The sequence below is a fragment of the Mizuhopecten yessoensis genome, unplaced genomic scaffold (assembly GCF_002113885.1).
Source record: "Mizuhopecten yessoensis strain PY_sf001 unplaced genomic scaffold, ASM211388v2 scaffold10209, whole genome shotgun sequence".
Taxonomy (NCBI): domain Eukaryota; kingdom Metazoa; phylum Mollusca; class Bivalvia; order Pectinida; family Pectinidae; genus Mizuhopecten; species Mizuhopecten yessoensis.
This window is the reverse complement of record NW_018408433.1, coordinates 783,476-808,387: the sequence shown is the minus strand read 5'-3', so window position 1 is coordinate 808,387 and position 24,912 is coordinate 783,476. Positions and strand designations below refer to the sequence as shown.

General features: G+C 35.2%; 1 protein-coding gene across 2 annotated transcripts; it reads left to right on the top strand.

Moving 5' to 3' along the window:
- LOC110459759 (cytosolic 5'-nucleotidase 3-like) lies at positions 1-24,040 on the top strand. Of its 2 annotated transcripts, none has more exons than XM_021512178.1 (9): positions 1-133; positions 6,164-6,265; positions 7,588-7,657; positions 10,220-10,266; positions 11,025-11,110; positions 11,787-11,876; positions 15,278-15,440; positions 16,597-16,797; positions 18,891-24,040. In XM_021512178.1, exons 1-9 carry the CDS (start codon positions 128-130, stop codon positions 18,996-18,998), a joined length of 873 nt encoding a protein of 290 aa, XP_021367853.1. In that variant the 5' UTR covers positions 1-127; the 3' UTR covers positions 18,999-24,040. The 2 variants fall into 2 exon arrangements, with proteins under 2 accessions (XP_021367853.1, XP_021367852.1); XM_021512177.1 differs by lacking the exon at positions 1-133 and adding an exon at positions 4,493-4,668.
- Positions 24,041-24,912: the final 872 nt, after the last annotated feature.

Below are 24,912 nucleotides of genomic sequence, written 5' to 3'. Positions count from 1 at the left end.
GCTCTCCTTTGTGTGGAGGTAAAATTAGAGCAGAGGAAAAACAACGATATCCAAAGCTAAGGCCAAGGGCTGAAGGAGATTTGACCTAGCATCCTGTTTAGCAGACAAGGAACCACCGTGGTCACCAATGATGGTAATGTATAGCTTAGGAAGGCTATGTAACATATGAAGAACGACAAGTTTGATAAAGTTTTATATAATTTCGGAAATGACGCAACATGATATCGAAGTCAAAGCCATTCATTGCAGGGTCACAGCTTACAGCCTTAGTAAAGTTAGTAGTACCGGGCCTCCTCTGCTCCGACCGGGTATCAAATCGATTCCATGCCATGTAATGGAGCAAGCCCGGTGTGAATCACACCGTGGCGGTTTTAGCATTAATTGACAGCATATGTGTTTGCATCCATACATTGGTCAAGTTGGGCACAACGGCGCATATGATGATATGGGTAACAGTTACCCATTTGAGCACAGGTACTAGCCTCGTCTCTCAATACACCTATAATTATAGGTGTATTGACAGTCGAGACTAGTACCTGTCATTTGAGTAACAATTGTATTACTGAAATGGGGAATAAAGTGAAATAAAAACACATTCTTTTTGTTATGCCCAACCTGTTGGTTTGAAATATCAACTATTGATGTTGATCTCCTTTGTATCTTGAAGTTAATCTCTGCCTAAAATGTTGTTAAATTATCAAGTTTACGTAGCGAGGGCAACATGGTTTGATCCCTAGTAAACGCACACATTCTATCTGCTTCCTCATGAGGCTATACCAGTATATTCTTCCTTCCTGTTACAGATTGTGTACACACACATGTACAACACACATCACATGCACACCCACACACTCTCCATCTTAATATACATATCTATAATAATGATGTATTAATAAAAAATATGCAGCATTGCTGTCACTGTCATCATGATCAATATTAGAAACTGGAAAATCAGAATTGTATGCTACTAAAGTAATATATACCATAACCTGTCAACTGCTAATTTATGATAATGCAATACTAATACTTTTAGCAAGAGTTCTGTATTATGGATGATCAGATTATTATATTAAAACCTTACACTGATTAATGTGACCTTACAAAGTACACCCCAGTGTTCTCCCCAGGGCTTCCTATAAGCTACTTACCAGTCCACAGGGGGTCAGCTAGACCTACTGTGTATAGGCCTAGGCATGAGGGCTATATGAAATTACAACATGTTACATATATTATTACCTTGGATATATCTATTTGTTAATATGCTTTACCATTGTAGTGTAACATTGTAGTAGCTATAGGCCAGACCATATGTAAAACTGTTTATTGTTCAAGGCATTACACAGGTTTCTCCCACACCTGACAGATTCATCTCCCATTTTGCCGGTGCTAGATTTATCTGTCTCCGCCCTAGGGTTGAGACGGGGGGATTCCCCTTTTCATAACAATGGCATGACGTCACTTCAACAATACAATGACGTCACGTCAACAATCCATCAACAAATTGCCTGTATGTGTTTTGGGTCCATGTTTACCTTTATTTCACATTAAAATACTGTTAGATATGGGAGCAAAATAATCAATCGCTACTGGTTGTGTAAGATAGTGAAATCTCAACCCGAGGACTAAGATTTTTTTCCAGAACTCAAGCCTCGTTCTGGACAAAAAATCTTAGTCCTCGGGTTGAGATTTCTCTATCTTACACAACCAGTAGCGATAGATTCTATTAATCCTCCAGGCCCAATATTCTGGGTCTAGCTGTGCCCACCACTCATTTATAAATATCTTACCTGGTGGTTTTAAAGTCCTTTTATCCCCAAATGTTGAATTTTGAATCGCCTATAGCAATATGTATAGTGACACTGAGTATTGTACAAATGCATAGTCAATATAAAAATAAAGTCATTATAATGTGGTGATGAACAAATAAAAAGAAATTGTGAACATTTTGCGTCTCTATTTGACTTAAAGATAAAACCTATGATTCATAGCTGTGCTCTAGGAACTAAGTTATTTCTGGTGAGGTCCCTGTTTACACTTGCGAACTATATCTTACATATATTCTTAATTAATTTATGAAAAAGATATATGACTATGCAATATCATTTTAAAATCACCTAAATGGTATAAGTATAGAACAATTAATAGAACAAATTCATCCTGCTTCAACTTTTAAATGTTGTTTTTTCTCCCAAGGTAAATGGGGCTGGATAATGACTCCTTTAGTTTCTCGATGCAAATTGGACATTCTTATTTCAGAAATGGAATTTTCAAGCAGTAAAAAAAAGTAAATTTCATCCCAAACATCACCAAGTAATTACTGAAAATTATGACCTCTGTCTCTCAAAAAAAAAACAAAAAAATAAAAAAAAAATTGTAACTTAATTATTACCAAAATTTTGAGATTTTGAATGAAGGAATTTCCACAATGCACATTTATTTTTTTAAAACAAGGATCAAAATTAAAAGTCTTTCAAAACATCTGTAAAATTTGCAACAATAATTACTAATGAGATTCTAAACAGTAAATTATGAATTTGCAGAAAGGGAAGTGAGATATTGTGTAGACTAGATTGTACAAGAAACGACTAGATTGTACAGGAAAAACATGATTTATATGCTTGGCCTTAGTGATCATAATATATGACATAATTATGACTGGAAGTAGTTATAGACTTAGGGGGGATATAGAACACTACATATCTTGTATCAGAGGGTTTAGGACTGGACCAGTTATTTAGGAGTCAGTACAGAGTAAGGTATCAAAAGTCAGGACAAAGATGAAGTACATGAATTCGAAGGTAATATAAATATTCTTTATTAATCAAAATGATTTTCATACATTTTTCTTCAGGTTAGCTCAGAAGATTTTCAAAATGTCAATTAAGAAACATTAATACTAAGAGATATAGCTACATGTATAGTTATTAAAATGTGAATTGAATAGTCCCAAAGGGAAAAACATGCATCCAGAACACAATGATGTTTTTGATTTATGTATAAACTCTTTTAAATAGATATATAAGATGGGTCTGCATGTATAGATACATTCTGTATTGATAATATTTCTTGTTTAAGCAGGTGCTCCAAATAAAAACTTTTCAAGAAAAACTATGCAAGCTAGAACATGACAAAATTGACTTAATATGCTTTATACATAACTAAAAGAATCAAGGAAACAGTTAAAATGTTTATTAACGATAGTCCGAAGACTATAAACCACAAACGAAATATAAACCTTATTTCTTTGGCGTACATGGGGCTACTCACTCATTAACCAAAATAACAATAGGCTTGACTCTGAGAAAAAACAGAGAAGCACTGTGCAGTAACATGCTAAATCAGCTTGACTCTGACTTTATGAGAAGTAAGCTTGACTCGGTAGACCCTGGAGAAGCAACGTGACTCGAAAAATCAGAGAAGCTATGATAATGGTAATATTCAGCTTGACATGGAATCTGTGAGAAATCACTTGACTCAGAAGATTGAGCTCTTGCTTAAAGAAGTGATTTGACTCCAGACCAACAAGCAGGCGATATAGAACAAGGTCAGACTAGAGCTTGACTCTAACTTGTAGAGAAGTGCTTGACTCTGAAAGACTCATGAGAAGCCCTTGACTCGTACAAGGAGAAGTCTAGCCTAACTTCAAAATTTTAACTGCACATTCTGATACAACATAGTAAAACTTAATTGATAAATTGTAATAAAACTGTATGAATGTAAGAATACTTAAGAAGGGCGATTGGGGGTAAAAATTCCCCAGAATTTAAAAGCCAAAAGGAAAGAATAGTTTAACTATGAGTGAGTGCATATTTCAAATCTATGCAAATTTCAGCTTACATTGTTACCATGGCAACATGTAATCACCAACAAATGGCTTCTGATTAGTTATACTACTGGGGAAGTATTTCAAATCAGTAAAGAAATCAATTGAAAGGTCAATGAATGTTTTTTGAGTTTTGAATCGTTTTAGGGCAAAAGGCTTAATTAAACCATATGTACCTGCATGTATTATACATATTTTACATCAGGAAGAAATTGTGTATTAAAAACCTAAACATGTCGACTAAAAAGCTATATCCTTAGATGACGAATCATAAGTGAAAAAATTGATACGGTTTCAATCATTTAAACTCTTAAACATGTTTTTGAAGGCAATTCTGATGGTTACTATAAAGTAAGAAAAAAATAGAATCAGTTGGTCTACTACATACATGTATACATTTTGTATGGTGATATATATGGTTTCTAGATGATAATATTTCAAAGAACAGTTCAATTTTGATACCATAAATTTGCGGGTATAGTGCGCAGGTAAGTTTTTGGGGTCAGCTTTTCTTTGGTTTAAGTTTTCTTGACTTTTTTAGAAAGTTTTCAGTTTTATTTTGATTTTTGTAAACTCTGAAATCAGGTTCCAGGTACCAACATGTTAACTAGTTTCACTTTCAGTTTCCACTTAACTGTATTGAACAGATTAGATCTATGTATATCTGTTCAGAAATTTAGTCATTGTCTAGACAGTAGATATACGTGTAGGGATATTTTATCTGTCACACATGTGTGTTTGATAATATTTCATGTTTGTAAAATTGGATTAGTGTTAAATATTTGTGTAGGATAATAGACTTGTATATGTTTAACATTGAGAAAATGGACATTGTGAAGATCATGGTAAGTTTTCCTATATATCCTATCGTCTCATAAGGGAATCTCAATGTTGGTTTTTTTACCTGATTTTAAATTTAAAGGTACATTTTTATTGTACTTTGAATTTTTGCCTCGTAAACTAAAGGAAAATATGACATTTTGAAGATTGAAAAAGATTACATCTATTTCAAATGGTTTATATAACTTTAAGCATTACAAAACAAGAAAAAGGTTCTTTTATTTAAAGTGTCGTTCATTTGACCTTCACTTATTTTTGATATAAAATGTACAATACTGAAGCTGACATTGACCTTCATATTTGTATGTATACTTAAGGGTTGAATTCTGTTTTGTTGAGGTTTATGGGGTATAAACCTCAATTGGTCTTGCGACAAGTTTTATGAACTGCAAAGCAGTTCATTTTGAATTTGTCTCAAGACCCATTGAGGTTTATACCCCATAACCCTCAACAAAACAAGATTCTATCCTTATATTTACATTCAGAGCGATATTGATATTTGTTCGGATAATTTTTAAAATATTGGTCTTGTGCAAGTCTAACACTGTGGAAGGTATCAAAACTTATGACGTTATTACTCAATATAAGCAAATTAAGATGTAAATTATTTTTTGACAAAAAAACCAAATTGAAAACAATCTATGAATGGAACTACCTCCCGCGCTCCGCGGAATAACAGAGTAATCAGGTTGATAATATGCTGATGTATTCATACGCCAATTGAAAAGTTCATTGAAAAATAACTTTTTAAATGTTAAGCAGGTATATTGAGTCCAAGTTCAGTAGAAATGTAAATATTTATCAATATACTTTGCCCTGTGTCAGATAATCTTGTATATGTAACGTCATACAAATGGAATTATCAATATGATGTACAGTGCTTGGTAATTTCAGTGAGGACGTATAGCACTTTCAAAGTTGACATCAGATATGGGCATCGCGAGGAACCAACATGAATATATTCCACCTCCAGCCCACACACACACCTCATACACACATAAATTAAGGCACTGCCTTAAATAAAATCTGTTGTAAATTTGATACTTGCGTGTATTTACCCTATAAACCAAACCAAAACATCTATGGAGATTATCATATATGTGCAAAAGTGTCCTACCTCATGACCACTGGTCTGTGTACATTTTCGCCTCGCCTGGGAGAGTTGTTTAAAGTATAAAATTTCCACTTCAGGGAAGTGGGGAGCTTCAACATTAAGTAACTACATGTAGATCTGTTTCTAAAGAAATTTAAGCCCTAAACCAACCAAATGGACCCCAGTGCCTAAATATACACCCATTATGAAATGTTTTCACTTGGTTAGAGGTTGATCTAAACATACTCAGAAAAAATAGCCAGTTCAAAGTTCATTAATTAATAGCAGGCTGCTTTTGGACAGAAACCAGCTTTTAATCAGAAATGTGGCACATCTGATTAAGCACTATAGTTGTATATTTTATTTCAGAATTGGTTTAAATTATTATTGATTTTCATTTTTTGCAGTTTGAAGAATTGAGGAATCAAAAGCATGTCCATATACGCGACTGGGATTTTGTTAAGAGCACCATAGAAAATATGGTGAAAGATGGACCTGACAAACTACAGGTAAAATATGTACCTTGACACGTCTTAATTGTCCTAACATGATAGAAAACAACATGATGAAGGGTGGACCTGACAAATAAAAAAAATACTGGTAAGATTTGTAGATCTATGTGAATGTCAATTGTTCTATTATGAGAGAAAAAAATTGTGAAAGATCAATCGACCTGACAGACTACAGGTAAAATATGTAGCTACAATATTGTACAGTACAAGTGTTATTTGTCCTGTTATGATAGACAAAAATATGAAGGATGGAGTACCTGACAAATAGGAAAGTTACTGGTAAGATTTGTAGATATGAATGGTAATTGTACCGTAGAAATATAGCGACCGGTAAACCTGACAAATTTCAGGTAAGTTAATATTCTACAAGTGCTTAAGGTCGAATGAGTGTATTGATGAACGGAAATAGGTTGTACATCCCTAATTGAAAATCCATTGTAGGGAGACAGTATCACAATTTTCCGCATATTCTAATGAGTCTAGAGCTGTTTAATCTTAAACTGATCAATATTGTATGTTTAATATTGACAGAACAGTGTGTTCTCTCAATATTAAAGTATTTCAAATCAATCCAGGCATTAATTCAGCTGTTTTTTATCAATGAGTCACCTGTGTCCATTTTTCTGTACTTCAGGAAACAGGTTACCTATTTTACTACTGTGAAGATTTTTGAATAAAGATAACTCTTACCTGCAATTACTATGTGAATATGTATGGTATTATTATAAAATGTCAATTTTTAATCGATTTCAGCATTTATTAAATTGATATACATTAATGCAATACTAATCTATGGCAGTATCATTTTTATTGACATTATTTTGCAAAAGAATGTGTCTTTCATTTTTCTTCAAAATTCACTCCTTTTAACATAAATTTCCATTTAAAATCCTTAAAATTCTGACAACCTATATTTTTTTTGTAGCAGAAAATTTGCTTTACTTCAAAGCAATATACAACTACAAAATTTGAAGAAATTCTACTGAGAAATGGTTACACAAACCTATTACCTTAATACCATTGAATTCCGTATTACATACATTCTGTTCAGTATCATTGCCCTGGTGACTGACATGTGTAAAAATACATACTGGTAATGGATACATTTGTGGCAAATTTTAATGGTACATACAATGTATAGGATTACGGTTGCCTTCTGCTAGCTTTGAGCTAGAGGGAATTTCCCTTAGCTCATGATCAGTGGTAGAGCGTGGCTGGGTCCAAAAAGAAAGTTCGGGGCCGCAGATTCGATCCCAGGTGGAAGCAAACTACTATTCTCTTACCTGTTATAAATGCCTCAAAATGTGTCCTCTTTACAGGTTGTGGCTGACTTTGACAGAACGCTGACAAAGTATATGAACAATGGAACCATCTGTGCGACATGTCATAGTAAGTGTTAATTAGCATGACATGTAGGTTAATAAGAGTCACTTGACCAAAGTGTGGGTTAAGAATCCTTGTACCACTGCCAGAAACTATATTTCTGCACTCGAAAATTTTACTCTCTTACTCTGAACAGGTGTATCCACATTTTTTTTCGATGTGAGATCATATTCATTTCTCCCACCCTTCAAAGGTGTTTCTCCCGTTTTAGCCGGGAAAGATCAGCTTGTCACCCCCTAGGGGGAGAAAGCCTCGTACCGATAAGCACGTGTTCAAAAGAGACATCATTAAAATGTGTCACTGTCAATTGTGACGTCATCAAAAGTGCATGACGATATTCCTACCCGACATGCGTTTTTGTTTACACTACTGTCTGCGGAGTTGTGACTGAAATAATAGGGTGGGAGAAAAATTATCATCCCCTACCTTAAGGGTGTAACAGGGAAATCTACAACCCTCAGGGTGATTATTTTGCTTGTCTAACCCTCGGCGGAGCCTCGGGTTAGACAGTCAAAAAAATCATCCCTCGGGTTGGAGATTTCTCTGTAACACCCTCAGGGTAGGGGAAGATTCTATACGTCAACAGGCCATTTAAACATCAAGTCGACGATGCATTGAGCTTGTAATGTCCACATAGCATTATGTATATGGCAGAGTCAACAGGATAAGACAAAAATAATCATTCACTCCCTATGGGTGAGATGGGGAATCTCAACCCTCAGGAAAGATTCTTAAGTAGCCAAACACTTAGCAAGCCTTGTGTTTTGCAACTGAAGAACCTACCCCTCGGGTTGAGATTCACCTATTTTACCCCAAGGGAGTGAAAAGATTATGTTATCCTTGGCATGACTAAAGCTTTGATAAATCATTTCTTTAAAGATAAACAAAGCTAACTGCAATAATTAAAACATAGTCCACAGCAATGTTTTGAGTGTAAAAGTATAAAGAGGCCAGACCAGGATATGAATCCTAGACTAACAATCATAATACCAATCCTAGACTAACAATCGTAATACCAATCCTAGACTACCAATGGTAATACCAATCCTAGACTACCAATCATAATACCAATCCTAGACTACCAATCGTAATACCAATCCTAGACTACCAATTATAATACCAATCCTAGACTACCAATCGTAATACCAATCCTAGACTACCAATCGTAATACCAATCCTAGACTAATAATCGTAATGCCAATCCATCATAATACCAATCCTAGACTACCAATTGTAATACTAATCCTAGACTACCAATCTTAATACCAATCCTAGACTACAATGTACCAATCCTAGACTACCAATTGTAATACCAATCCTAGACTACCAATCTTAATACCAATCCTAGACTACCAACTGTAATACCAATGCTCTTACCAACCAATCTGTCCGTTAAATAGATCAGTATCCCGATCTAGGGGCACTCCAGTGTTATCCAAAACAACATGAAGGGGAGATAACTATATACAAAAAAATATGTCTCAATTCTCTAGTGTTTTCTCTGCAGTGGGACAGGGATCTTTTAACTGGAAAATAAAATGTACAGAATCATCTGCTTGATTAAATTCTGAATTACGATGTGTCACTGATGTGTTAAATAACTGAGGATATAGAATGGTACAAAATATACAGCCAACAGAATCAACAATACAGATCACATGCAGATACCTATTCACAACATACAAAATAATGAAGAATGAAAAAACTATACATACATGTATATGACATCTATGAGTGTTGTATGATCACTCAGCTGACTATTCAACAACAACCATCATAATCCATCAGGTATTCTTTTATTCAACAGATAACAAAACATTACTATCCCATGTTATGTTACTTTTATTATCCATCATACTTTTTATGTCACCCCTTGTAAATAAGGGAGACAACATTGCATTAGAACTGGTTCTCCTTCTTATCTGATATTGTACCGGCCATAACTATTAATTGGCAGTATCCCTACATCACCCAAAGCACTACAAAATAACTAGGTGTCCATGACCTTCACCTCATGGTTATAATGGTGAAATAAGCAGTTGTCTATACTGGTGCTTAGAACATGACATTTGGTTTGAAATTTCAACCTTTCAGTCTCCAGTTCAAACCAAATTTCCGGTGCTTATTGCTAGTATATCCACACAAAAGGACATATTATCCTCAAATGAATATAAAGATTCAAACAAAATATTTTCCAGTTCATAACTTTTAAACAGTTTCAGTTGTTTTGATGAAAGTATACCTGCACAGTGCTTTGTAATATTTAGGCCATGACGACAGTTAAAAATCAAATCAGTGCAAAATTTTAGTGAATATTTCATGAGCTATTAAACTCATTATAGATTGAAGGATGATGCAACTGCTGTTCCTCTGACCTGTGTCGCCCACAGAAGGTTTGCAGTGTATTGTAATACTATATATTTTATTGGGATATTCTCCCCTGGGTCTAAGGTCAAATACATGTTAGTGCATAAATATATGCATATTGGCTGATGAAATGAAACATATGTTTTTGATCACAAAAACAAGACATTTGTTTAATATTACAATTCAATTATAATTTTTCAGAGGTTCTTGAAGAAGGTGACCATCTTCCAGAATTCTTTAGAACAAAGGTAATACAAAATGTAGTAGACAAGGGGAAATGTGGAAAAACAGTGCTAATAGGTAACCATATAGATGAAATTATCATGAAAAATCAAATCAGATAAAAATAAAGATGTGTTTGTATTGTACCAGTATTTCTGTGGTTAAAAGATTTATTTTGAAGTTTGTTACACAAATTGATATAAACACTCGAAGGAAAATAAAACAAGTCTGTTGTTTATGTGTGATTTTTGTTGTGATTGCAAGATTTTATCAGTTGTTGACAGACTTGTGTTGCATTATTGACAGACATTTGTTATGTTATTCACAGACTTGTGTTGTTGACTGACTTACGTTATTGACAGTTTTATTGTCTTTTGACAGTTTTGTTGGCTTTTGACAGACGTTCAAAGACTTCTGTTATCTGTTGACAGACTTGTGTTGCCTGTTGACAGACTTGTGTCGCCTGTTGACAGACTTGTGTTGTCTGTTGACAGACTTGGGTCGCCTGTTGACAGACTTGTGTCACCTGTTGACAGACTTGTGTCGCCTGTTGACAGACTTGTGTCACCTGTTGACAGACTTGTGTTGTCTGTTGACAGACTTGTGTTGTCTGTTGACAGACTTGTGTCACCTGTTGACAGACTTGTGTTGTCTGTTGACAGACTTGTGTCGCCTGTTGACAGACTTGTGTCACCTGTTGACAGACTTGTGTCGCCTGTTGACAGACTTGTGTTGCCTGTTGTTGACAGACTTTCATCGTCTTTGTAATGTGTTTTTTTCTCAGACTAAAGAGTTGCGCGACACCTACTTCCCGTTAGAAATGAACCCTGATCTACCAGTGAGTGAGAAGATTCCTTTGATGATAGAATGGTAAGTACATATTGACCCTGATATATGGTATATTTTCAATTCCTGGGTTGAAAAATAAAAATAAAAAACATGATTGATAAGTTGGAAAGTCCCCGCTATATTATTTACCTTTTACATTGGCCAGTCCGTCCTTTGTACATTGTTTAACGTCCTATCAACAGCTATGGTCATTCAAGGAGGGCCTCCCCTTTGTGCAAGATGCATGCGTGTAGTGTATGTGTGTATTTGGGAGGCTGCGATATGTTCGTGTTTGTTGTGTTAACTCAATTGTGTTGATCAGACATGGTGCTCAACTCCATTTTCATTATAGAGGGAACAAAGGAATATTGATGTTCCATGAACTTTCTGTAGTAACATCTGATCTAGAAGTAAGAAACGATTTCATGAAATGAGTCAAGAACATGGTTTATTTAAAATTTGTTCAAACATTTATCCTAAAAATAACATATAATTTGGTGTTATATTGCTTAATGATCAAGTGATGAGAATGTAAACTTGTCATATGCATTGTGGATCACCAACATAACTATTTGACTAAATCCTGATAGATCTTGTGAGCTGATGGCTTAAGGAACAGTAAAATGTTCTTTGTTTTAATATTACCAGTAAGCAGTTTAATTCACATATATAATGTATATTTTTTTAAGCTGTGTACATTTTCTCTAATTACTTTCAGGTGGACAAAAGCCCATGAATTATTAGTACATTGTGGCTTAACTAAACAGTCAATCAGGAAAATGGTAGAAACATCTTCAGTCATGCTAAGGTGAGTATCAGCAGCACTTATCTGAGTATCAGTCACATTTACCTCATTACCAGTTACACTAACCTGTGTATCAGTCACACTTACCTGTGTATCAGTCACACTTACTTGAGTATCAGTCACACTTACCTGAGTATCAGTCAAACTTACTTGAGTATTAGTCATACTTACCTGAGTATCAGTCTTACTTACCTGAGTGACAGTCATACTTACCTGAGTATCAGTCACACTTACCTGAGTATCAGTCATACTTACCTGAGTATCAGTCATACTTCCCTGAGTATCAGTCACACTTACTTGAGTATCAGTCACACTTAACTGAGAATGAGTCAAACTTACTTGAGTATTAGTCATACTTACCTGAGTATCAGTCTTACTTGCCTGAGTGACAGTCATACTTACCTGAGTATCAGTCACACTTACTTGAGTATCAGTCACACTTCCCTGAGTATCAGTCATACTTACCTGAGTATCAGTCATACTTACCTGTGTATCAGTCACCCTCACCTGTGTATCAGTCACACTCACCTGAGTATCAGTCACACTTACCTGTGTATCAGTCACACTTACCTGAGTATCAGTCACACTTACCTGTGTATCAGTCATACTTACCTGTGTATCAGTCACCCTCACCTGTGTATCAGTCACACTCACCTGCGTATCAGTCACACTTACCTGTGTATCAGTCACACTTACGTGAGTATCAGTCATACTTACCTGTGTATCAGTCACACTTAGCTGAGTATCAGTCATACTTACCTGTGTATCAGTCATACTTACCTGAGTATCAGTCATACGTACCTGTGTATCAGTCACCCTCACCTGTGTATCAGTCACACTCTCCTGAGTATCAGTCACACTTACCTGTGTATCAGTCACACTTACGTGAGTATCAGTCATACTTACCTGTGTATCAGTCACCCTCACCTGTGTATCAGTCACACTCTCCTGAGTATCAGTCACACTTACCTGTGTATCAGTCATACTTACCTGTGTATCAGTCACACTTACATGAGTATCAGTCCCACTCACATGTGTATCAGTCATACTTACCTGTGTATCAGTCACCCTCACCTGTGTATCAGTCACACTCACCTGTGTATCAGTCACACTCACCTGTGTATCGGTCACACTTACCTGGGTATCAGTCACACTTACATGAGTATCAGTCGCACTCACATGTGTATCAGTCACACTTAAGTGAGTATCAGCCAGACTTGGGTCACTTAAGTATATCTTACCTGAGTGACAGTCATACTTACCTGAGTATCAGTCACACTTACCTGAGTATCAGCCACACTTACCTGTGTATCAGTCACACTTACCTGAGTATAAGTCATACTTACCTGAGTATCAGTCATACTTACCTGTGTATCAGTCACACTTAGCTGAGTATCAGTCATACTTACCTGTGTATCAGTCACACTTAGCTGAGTATCAGTCATACTTACCTGTGTATCAGTCACACTTACCTGAGTATCAATCATACTTACCTGAGTATCAGTCATACTTACCTGAGTATCAGTCATACTTACCTGAGTATCAGTCACACTCACATGTATATCAGTCATACTTACCTGTGTATCAGTCACACTCACATGTGTATCAGTCACACTTACTTGAGTATCAGTCACACTTACCTGAGTATCAGTCATACTTACCTGAGTATCAGTCATACGTACCTGTGTATCAGTCACCCTCACCTGTGTATCAGTCACACTCACCTGTGTATCGGTCACACTTACCTAGGTATCAGTCACACTTACATGAGTATCAGTCACGCTCACATGTGTATCAGTCATACTTACCTGTGTATCAGTCACACTTAGCTGAGTATCAGTCATACTTACCTGTGTATCAGTCATACTTACCTGAGTATCAGTCATACGTACCTGTGTATCAGTCACCCTCACCTGTGTATCAGTCACACTCACCTGTGTATCAGTCACACTCACCTGTGTATCGGTCACACTTACCGGGGTATCAGTCACCCTTACATGAGTATCAGTCACACTCACATGTGTATCAGTCACACTTAAGTGAGTATCAGCCAGACTTGGGTCACTTAAGTATATCAGTCACAATGAAGTGACTAACTTAAACATGTTGAGGATCTCAAAAAAAGTCCATTTACCTCAGTTGAATGAAGCAAGCGTCAGAGACTTAAATGAATGTCAAATGGAATAGAAATTGGAAGTTTCAGGAGGAGAGGGAGGATCTTTTGACTCAAAAAGTCAAACTTAAGTTGCATTCAGCAAGTTTGCAAGTATAAATTTTGAACCATGAAATAACACTTGTGGTAAGCTGTATAAATAAACCTTAAATAGCTTTGATTTGTAATATGGATATTTACAATATAAGTGGAAGAAAATTATTAACCGGTTTGATACCTCTGTAATTGATGTGGACCAATTCAGTAGAATGCTGATGATTGATAGAGTGAGTCAAAGCTTGATAAAGGGACCTGTCGGTCTTGAAATGTAGTGACATGTTTAAAAAGTACATTGTTTGTGTGTAAAATAAAAGTTTGAAGCAAACTAATTATCAGTCATTAACTTTCATTGAGGTGAATATATAATGTTTGGTTGTAGGGACCGGAGAAATTAATATCAACATCAAAATCAATATCTCTTTCTTAGGTTCATATACACACATAATCACTGATATAAATAATAATGTTTACTCTGTACGGAGGAAAGTACTGCATTGAGCAGGGAACATTGTGATGTTACAATCAAACTTATGTCATTTAGTGAATATTGACTGTTGTTTCTTAAAATAGTAATACTGAGTCAATATCATAAATCACTGACCTCCACGTGATCTTGATCCAACCAATGAGGATGTAGGACAGATTTGTGTCATCTTATATTAGAATTTTCCCTGGAGCCTCGGGTTAGACGACCAAAAAACATCACCCAAAGGGTTGGAGATTTCTCTGTTACACCCTCAAGGTAGGGGATGATTATTTTTCTCCCATCCTATTATTTCAGTCACAGCTCCACCGACAGTAGTCTGCCATGTTTGTAAACAAAAACACATGTGGGGAAATGCATATCGTCATTCACTTTTAATGACGTCACAATTGAACACATGCTGATCGGCATGAGGCTATATCCCCCTAGGGGGTGACAAACTGATCTTTCCCGGCTAAAACAGGAGACACGCCTGTGAAAGGTGGAAGAAAGAGAAATCTCTGACTTGAGGGGTGATGCTTTTCTTGTCTAACCCAAGATCCTTAGGTTTCTTTGTTATACCCTCAAAGCACAGAGTGATTTTGTATGTCCCTCATCATTTTAATAGATATATTTAAAAACACAATATTTTTCAGAATTTGTGATTTTTTTTCATCCTGATTTCCAATATTCTCCTGAGATACTACAATGTGAGTTATGTTGTTGCAGGGATGGAACTGTCTGGCTGTTTGATCACCTACATGCAAACGATATTCCCACGCTGATTTTCTCGGCTGGTATCGGAGATGTCTTGGAAGAGGTGATCCGTTTCAAAGCCACTCACCATAGCAACATGAAGGTGGTGTCCAATTACATGGCTTTCGATGAATGTGTAAGTTCCAAACTTTGTGTCCAAGTTTGATGGTTATTTATATTTTTATACCAATGTGGGCATTATTTTCTTCTTTGAAGTTTTAATATGGATATGTAGGATCTTACATGAGTTGCCATTTCATATGAATCGAAACAAGTGTAAGATCATTTTTATCACATAATCAAGATTTGTGGCATTTATTCGTGTAAAACGACAATTTTCACGCCACCTCGAAATGTAAATGGCCGTCTTTTTGACTCCAGTGCGTTAGTCTATGACGTCGTGTATTTGTCCTAGGTGTGACGTCACAATTAAAACAATTGAAACTTACAACAAATCACAGGGCTGATAGGTCATATTACATGGATTAGGACACAAACAAATATGTCATGGGTATATTCACTGGATAACACAGTACATTATGTGATAAAAGATATCATTCTTTGAAATTTATTTGCTGTTAAAAAAATTCTGAAAGATATTTTTCTGAAGAAAATGAAAGAAATAAGGCTCCTTAAAATAGAACAGTTACATAATGTTTTTTTTTAGAAAATGTTGATTAGAAAACAAGCTTGTTCATTAGGTGAATCAGTGTGCTCATCATGGAAAGGGAAAGTGCCAGGATGGATGAGTGCTCAAGATATGTAGATACCCATGATATCTATTAAAGAAATGCAAGCAGCATAAAGCTTTCCATTCACTCTTAAATCTTTGAATTATGTAACTTTTATCCATCCTTAAACAGTTATGAAACAAGTATTTCATACTTATATTAATCATTGTTGTTAGCCGAAATACAAGCCTGCAGGGGGTCTTTATGTGAGAACTAAGCCAGCCAAGAGCACCCAGAGAAGACCCATCTTGTCAGGCAGGTGACCGTATATGGGTTCTGATAGGGGAGTTAAAACTTTACCATCTTTATGTAACACGAGTAGGCTGTCCACTACGCTACTGACCACCTGTTATATTTGTTTGTGTTTCAAAGACTATGATGACAGTATTTATTTCTGTTTTGATGTACGGCCACATGTCTCTGTTTTGGTGGGGAAACCTCGCTTTCTATATAGATGTAAGGCTCTACGTTTCTATTTGGATTTAGGACCGTATGTTTCTGTCTGAACTTTAAGACCCTATTTTTTCCTATTTGGACGTGGACCTTTTGTTCCTGTTGTAGGATCGTATGGTTGGATTCCAAGGGGAGATGATCCATGTGTACAATAAGAATGAGAATGCCGTCCACGAGTCGAACTACTTCACCAGTCTGGAGAATCGGTCTAACATCCTGCTCCTCGGGGACGGGATAGGTGACCTGCACATGGCTGATGGAGCGACTAATGTCAAAAATAAGCTCACAATAGGATTTCTTAATGTAAAGGTAGGTATCCATATTTGTTGATATACAAATATCAGGTGTACAAAATACTATGCTTTCATAATATCAAGGTAAGTACATGTGTAATAGGACTGTACTCTAAATGTTATGTGTCAAAGGTCAACCCAGGAACGAATTGAGTTAGTTCGCCCGAGGCTCCGTCAAGTATAGATAAATGAAATAAACTACTCAACAAAAGATATACAGTACAGGGTAAATACTTTTATTGCACCCATAGATGCTGCTTAAATATTCGACATGATTCCATACATATGACAACACTATATAACGCAAAACATAGGCCCCACCGCTAGCCCTCTAACCCCACAGACAGGAATAATAAAGAGAAAGAGGTAGAGAGAGAAGTGAGCCTACAAGCAGCTCAGTGATATCATAGACTGCTGAAACATGGTTGGTTGGTTGGTTGGTTGATGGGTTTATAAACTACATTTCACGGGCGAAGCCTGTGTTCAGTCGTCTTGAGGGGGTAAGTCTCCAGCTTACCGGGCCCTCAGAGATTCAAAATGACCTTGCCCGTCCAGGTCACGCCCTAAGGTTGGTCAGCTCCTCAGATGCGGATAGGCTGTCGCAGCTACATACAGCACGCATACGGGAACAAGTGAAACACGTCCTTTAAGCAGCTTCACTGCCCTCTCCTATATGTGCTGAAACATCCTTAACCCCGACTTTTATACCCCAAAATTACAATAGAAATCTGATAGCCAATCCAAAACCGTGTTATGCAACGACAGAGTAAATTTAATAAACCAAAGGAAGTTACTCAAATCAGATACCTGTATGACAGTCTCGACCAGCGGTAACAACAATGCCCGACGCAAGATAAATACATGACATAACCTAATAAATCTCATTTTTAACAAATATATACAACTGTTTTACAATTGTTTAACAACTTTCACTCGCATATATACACGCGACCGGTCATACATTCGTACACGACACACTCATTTCACACATGAGCAGATTAGGGAAATTGACTGAGATTTTTTTTCAAAAAATGTCAAATTTGACAATGGAAGAATATTCAGGAAGCATATAATAAATCATAAGCAGATTCTGAATTACACAGAGTTGACAATAATTTTAGAAGGAAAATGATCAGTGCTTTGATCTGGATCAAGCAGAAGCATGTTAAGACAAGTCATACTTACTGTTTTATTTCTAAATAGAAATACTGATGTTTGAATGTTTTATTGTCATTATAATGAAGTGATGAAATATAATATGGAGGAAAAAAAACAACAAGATGGGATATTTCGAGAATACCAATGATTTATTATTATACATAGTCCTCACAATTATTTGGGTACACATATAACATATCCCTTAACAATTGGGTCAAAGTTCTTTATAACTATTTTATATATTATAAGTTAGTGGTTGTTTTCATTAGGATTCTGCATCTGAGATGTAGGTGCCGTTAATTTAGTAATCACGGTGTCCATCTGTTTGTCTCTCCTTCCACACTTTTGTAACTGGAGATTATCTTGGGAATCCTTCTGAAATTTGATATGGTGATACGCTGTGAAATGCAGCTATGCAATAGGGGTTTAATAGTTTTTAAGCTCAAGGTCAAGGTTTCTGTAGCTGAAAATAGATTGAGGGAGGAGTGATCTGGCACTTGGCAGGGCCCTTGCTGACCTGTGTTCTAGTTAAAAAATTAGTGTGTATTAATTTTCATACTATCATTATTCAACCAATCGGAAATGAGCATTTAAAAATATATGCACCACTGAGTCATGAATTTTGAAGTTTTAAACTTTATTTTGAAATCTGAATAATGCTTTTACAGTCAAATCTGTTTTAAGAAACAACTCTCAGGAAGATGAAATAGTGGTCAGTTACGAGAGGTCACTCAACGCAAGTGGTCTCATTTCACAATAAATAATTAACTATGGAGAACATAAAAAGTAGTCTCTTTACACAGGTGGTCGGTTAGTTGACGTGGTCACATAAGCATTCTTTTAACTTTGACTGTAATATGTAAAATTCAATTTTCAAAAACTACACAATTTTAATGATATATGTACACATGCTAATTACATCATTTGATTGCCTGTTAATTTTATTTTCAGATTGAAGAGAGCCTGGAGTTATATATGAGTAAATATGACATTGTGATATGTTCAGACGAAACCATGGACGTGGTGAACTCTATTGTGAAAAGTATAACAACCAAGTGAAATATTAGCTGGAAACGAGACGATATCTTCACCATATGTGTTTTATAGGGAGTAGCTTTTACCTCTTCAAGGTGATCTTCAGAAAGATTAATTTTTATCATTTTTTAACAGTGAAATGTACATGCAGAGGTAGTTGTGATTAACTGTATAAAAGAATTTGTTTTCCCTGCATGTGAAATAGGAAAGACGTTATTTTTCTCTTGTAACTAAATGCATATCAACCATGTATGTTCCAAAAGGAAACGTAATCAAATTAATATTAACTGTCACTCTTGATCCAAGATTTCGGGTGAGGACCATTCAATCGATGATGAAGGGCTAAGTCCGAAAGCTGCAATCTAGAGCGGCTGTTGATAATTATTTCAATAGTAGAGTAACATCTTTTTTTTCAATCTTTAACCCATAGAAATTGAAAATAACAAAACCGATGGGAAAATGAAAATAGTAGCCTGCCAGTATATATGTTTAGATTTGGTTAAAGTGAAACGTTATTTTGGAGTACATTCTTTTTTACTATACTGTATTACTACTTTGTAGCCACCTACTTGAAATTATCAACCTAACAATGTTTCTCAAACAAGAATCTCCAGCATGTATAGCAATTCAGTGAATTACATTATTTCCTCTAACAAACATGACGTCCAACTGTATCATAAACACGTCACTAAATGAAAATATCATGTCATCCAAATTTTCTTGATTTTTTTAAGTTGAGTGGTAGATCTTTTAACAGAAATGAAATTAGATTGCGATGTTTTGAGCAACTTTTGTTTTGTTTTTATCAGTAATGAGTTAATATTCATCAACTATCAACTTTAAAGTGTTGTCTGTCATTTTAAGTTAAAATTTTCAGGAAAATCCAAGATTTAAAAAAAAAAAAGGAAGAGGGGGGGGGGGGGGGGGGGGCAATACAGTATTGCAGTATTTACCAAAAATGTGTTTGCACTTTTGTGCATTAAATGCTTCACAGATTTATGCAAATGTGCACACTTATATGTATATCACCAGTTAAAATATGGTAATTGAACCCACAAAATTATGAAGACGGCCAGTGTACAATAAGGAAGAATTGACAATGGGACGACTATATATTGGAACCTAATTTATAATTAGACCTAGAGTGATTACTCACTAGGCCTATAACAGCTATGGAAGAAAGTATATGATATCAAGACATAAGATTCAGTGTTCCTGTTGGGATTCTTTGTAATTATTTGATACTTTGGTGTTTTGGCTGATATTTGACCTCTGTGATCTCTTTAATAATGTGATACCTTTGTTAAAATAAATCATCAATATTACACATTGTCATATCAATTTTAGCTGTCTGTGTTTCATAGATATTTAGTTTTTGGTTAAGCTGGTTAAGTACTGTTTTTTTTCAGTCTCATATCAATTTGTCTATAGTACACATTATGTATAGCCCTCTGGTTGATACAGCTTCAACAACTTATATATACCCCAGTAATTTAGATGTGTTTATGCATACATCTTACACATAATGTCTTGCCATGTTAGCCATGCAATACTGCCATAAATATATATGTATATACTGTGTTAATCATTGAGTTGAGTGAAATGATTTTTTTTCTTTATGTTTTGACAAGAAATTTGAGTATACACCAAATTGATTTGAGGTAGAGAGTCCCAGCACCCTTTATTGCATCTCCCGCAAAGAAGAGTTCCAACTTGTGTGGCACATTTAGGACTTGAATTGCTTAATCATTTATTAAAGGAAATACTTCTATATGAATGAAATATATAAATATAATGAAAATATTTCTTATTATATCACTTTATCTTTAACCTATCTCCATCACAGAGACTTGAGTCCTGAAACACATGATTATAAGGCAGGAAGCTTATTGCACAATGCTATTTTTATGTGAATGATTTTCTCTTGCAATCCCCTAGCAAGGCCTGCAACCTGCAATTGTCTTTCTATGAATATAAAGGAAACGGTATTAATTTATCTGAAAAATAAATTTTGAGTTTAGGGATTGGACTATCTACCTCAACACTTATCTATTGAATTTAGGGATTGGACTCTGTACCTAAACACTTATCTATTGAATTAAAGGATTGGACTCTCTACTTTAACACTTATCTTTTGAATTTAGGGATTGGACTCCCTACTTTAACACTTATCTATTGAATTTAGGGTTTTGACTCTCTACTTTAACACTTATCTTTTGAATTTAGGGTTTGGACTGTCTACTTTAACACTTATCTATTGAATTTAGGGATTGGACTCCCTACTTTAACACTTATCTTTTGAATTTAGGGTTTGGATTCTCTACTGTAACACTTATCTATAGAATTTAGGGATCGGACTATCTACCTAAACCACTTTAACTATTTTGTAAGCTACAATGACTCTGTCAAGTTCTGTATTGAAAGGTTTGCAAACTCCTTTAGTATCAGTCACTACACATGAGCACACAGCTGCTAATTTAGATTTTCAGTTGCCTGATATGTATATCCTTACGTATTCAGTGACTGAAAGTCTAACAAAACCAATAATATTATTAGTTGCGTGCCCCTGTGGTCAATAAGTAAACCTATTATTGACATCCTCAGCTGTCATTGTGAACGGTTATACCTAAATTAAAGTTGTTTAGAAAATGTAAAAAATAAATAATGTAGAGTAGTGTCCCCTGCCTTATTTATAAATTGACTTAATATTTTAAGTTTTGAATTGAGTGAAATTTATTTCTGGAAATGGAGCAAAAGAATGAAAAGTGAACTTCTAGCATTCAAAGTTAACTGTGAAAGAATGAGAAGTGAACTTCTAGCGTTCAAAGTTAACTGTGAAAGAATGAGAAGTGAACTTCTAGCGTTCAAAGTTAACTGGAAAACTATTCTTGTCATACCTTTTCTTCAATGGAATGGTCAGAATAGTAAATATTCTTAATGGTTCAACCATTAATAAAATAAAAAGGTGTTTAGCCAAGGGTTTTATTGCATTTCATCACATCATAAACAAACACAAATTGATAAAATCAATTTGGATTGAATACAAATGACTTTGTCAAGACATCAAGAACTCATTCCATAATTCTCTTTAATTTGCAACCAGAGTTGTTGATGTTTTCCTAACAAAATTTACCAGTATCTAAGTTGCTATATTGAAGTGTTGCTAATGAAGTCAAATTATTTTACCATAATTTTGTTTTTATGAAGAGCGGTGTACATGTGTCGATATGCTGATTGTTGTATGTACGTTTTATGGAAATGTGTTCGGGGTGTGATTATATTGTAACTTGTCTATACATTGTATCTCTATAATGATACAGCTTGTGATCAACACAAGAGATGGTGTGTATGTTTATGAAATGCAAATTTTTAATTTTTAAGAATCTCTTGATCAACTTCACATATGATATGTTGTATACTGCATTTTGTATGTGTAATTTGTCCCATCACAGCAGAAGGCAAGCTATTATCACGGATTGAAACCAGATCTAAAGGCCATTCAGGTTTGTCTCAAATAAATTACAACTTTGAACAGATATTTTTCTTGAGATACTGGCTTGATATTCTTAATAAAAAATTAAAAAAGAGACAAATTTGATTTGATGAAGACTGCTCACATGTAAAGTAAGGAATGAAAACAGATTTGGTTTAAGAAGCATGTCATTATGATGTATACAATTATATAGTGACAAACAAGACTGCTTATAATTATCAAGAAAAATAGATAATAAGCTGGGCTCAGAGCAATCTTGATCACTGATGATTGGTTTAACATTACGCAAAGGTAAATATTATAATACCTTCATTGACTTCATTCATAAATCCTAGGTCAAGGCCAAATACACCATTACGTTTTATGGAAATTTCGTCAAAACAATGAGTCAATGTTGCTGAAGCGGGGACATTCATGTCTTACATATATGCTTTTTTTCTAATTTTGTTTATAACTTCTGTATGTGAGTAATTTAATATATTGCCAATCGCTTTATAATGACAAAACATTGCAAGCCTTGTGATGGCATCAAATTCCTATTCAAATTCCTAACGGTGCATATAATGCATACTGGCCCCAGTTTGGTACCATTCTTTAAGGATCCCAGTACCCCTGTCAAAATCTTTAAATTTGTGTTGGAAACTTTTCTGTTGCATGCTTATAGCTTTGAATAATCATTTCTGAAAAGAAAATCATGCCTCACAGAACTTAAAGAAAACCCAAAGATTAACAAAAAAGATCAGCAACAGGGTTTTCAGTGCGAAAAATGGAACGGGTCTGACTAGAATTCAATTGCTGGTCCTTTGCTCATTAATTATCGCGTCACTAAAACCCTACTTAGCTACCTGGTTAGCGGTAGTATCCTGGCCAATTTACGCTACAGCTATATCCAGAAGGAAAGGAAGGAGAGATTACTGTATCCATAAAAAAATACATCCATTTGGTGTTTTCTAGCATTTTGTTCTTAGTGGGAAAGGGATCTTTAAGTAAAGGGAATGTTGATACAATGTTAGATTGTTGAAAGGTTGAATATCCTTTTCATACATTGTCGATGAGATGTAGGCCAAGTTGTATACCTTGTTGTACACTATTTGTTCGATTATTCTAGGTTGAATACCTTGTTATACATTGTGATATCATATTCTGCTGCCTAAAACTATGCAACCTTTTTAAATATGCTGTGGTTAGATACGCTTTGGTTGGATGTTTTGAAAGAACTGTTAATTGTAAATTTTGGAAAATCGTTATTAATATTGGGAATGTTTTTATACTTTGTATTGTCCTGTGCCTATTAATTACAGAATTTGAGGGTTGGTAATTATTTAACATTGTTGTTTGAAATGTATGCTGTATACTGTAGAAATGAGATACCAAGATTTTAGTCTTTCAGCCAATTGGTGTTTTAACCCAGATAATTTTGCAGCCAGAACCATTTCCTTTGGGTACCATTTGCAAATGTTATTATTTAAAATCTCCCAATATAATAATATAAAGATGTGATGTCAATAAAACTAGTTAATGCTTTTTTTTTATATAAAAACTTACATCTACATAAAAACGTTCTTCAGATAAAGTGATTGTATTGCCTTAGATTTTTTAGCTCACCTGGCAAGAAGTGCTTGTGACCTAATGGTGAATGGTGAGACGTCAGCTGCTTGCTTGTCAGTCAACTGTTTTCTTGGAAGAACTTATTCTTGAAACTAAAAACATGATATCTGACTAGAAGGTACCTTTGATGGAGGGCTTCAATATTTCATCTAATAAACGACCTTGACTTTAATTCAATATCACAGGGATCAAATATGTAAAAACACTTCAACATCTTTTGAATAACCGTGAGGCCTACAGTCATGTTTGGTCAGTAGATTGTTGACAAGCGTTAAGTATATGAAAAATACAAAAGTATTGAAACTACTTTTTCTGTTCACCAAGAGGCCTTGGGTGATGATATTATGCCGATAGCATGCTTGATTGCAGTACTGCTTTCAATGAGACTTATCTTCATAACTGCTTAAATAACCAGGTGGGCGTCAGGACATCTTATTCGATGAGCACTTCAGCTGAATAATTCAACTATCCCTGATAATATTACTCATAAAAATGCTTCAGGTTATTTGCTTACCTAGCTGGATTATGTTTGAATATCTCTTATAAAATTTGAGCCATGCGACCTTGATTCATTTGAAACAACTTCCTTCGTAGCCAGTAATCCTAGCTTGATACTGGCAAAATATCAATCCCCTGGGCAAAAAAAGTTGTTTAAGAAAATTTAAACATATTTGACCTCAGTGACCTTGAACCTCAGTTTGCCCAAGCGAGAAAGGTTATGGGTAAAGGTTCTGTCCCATGGACTTGACCAACCAAAGTTCAAAAGTGTCCTTACATTTCCTGCTTTCTGCTTAGACGCTCAGCTTTAAATGGATAGTCGCCAGGTACTGGCCGTAG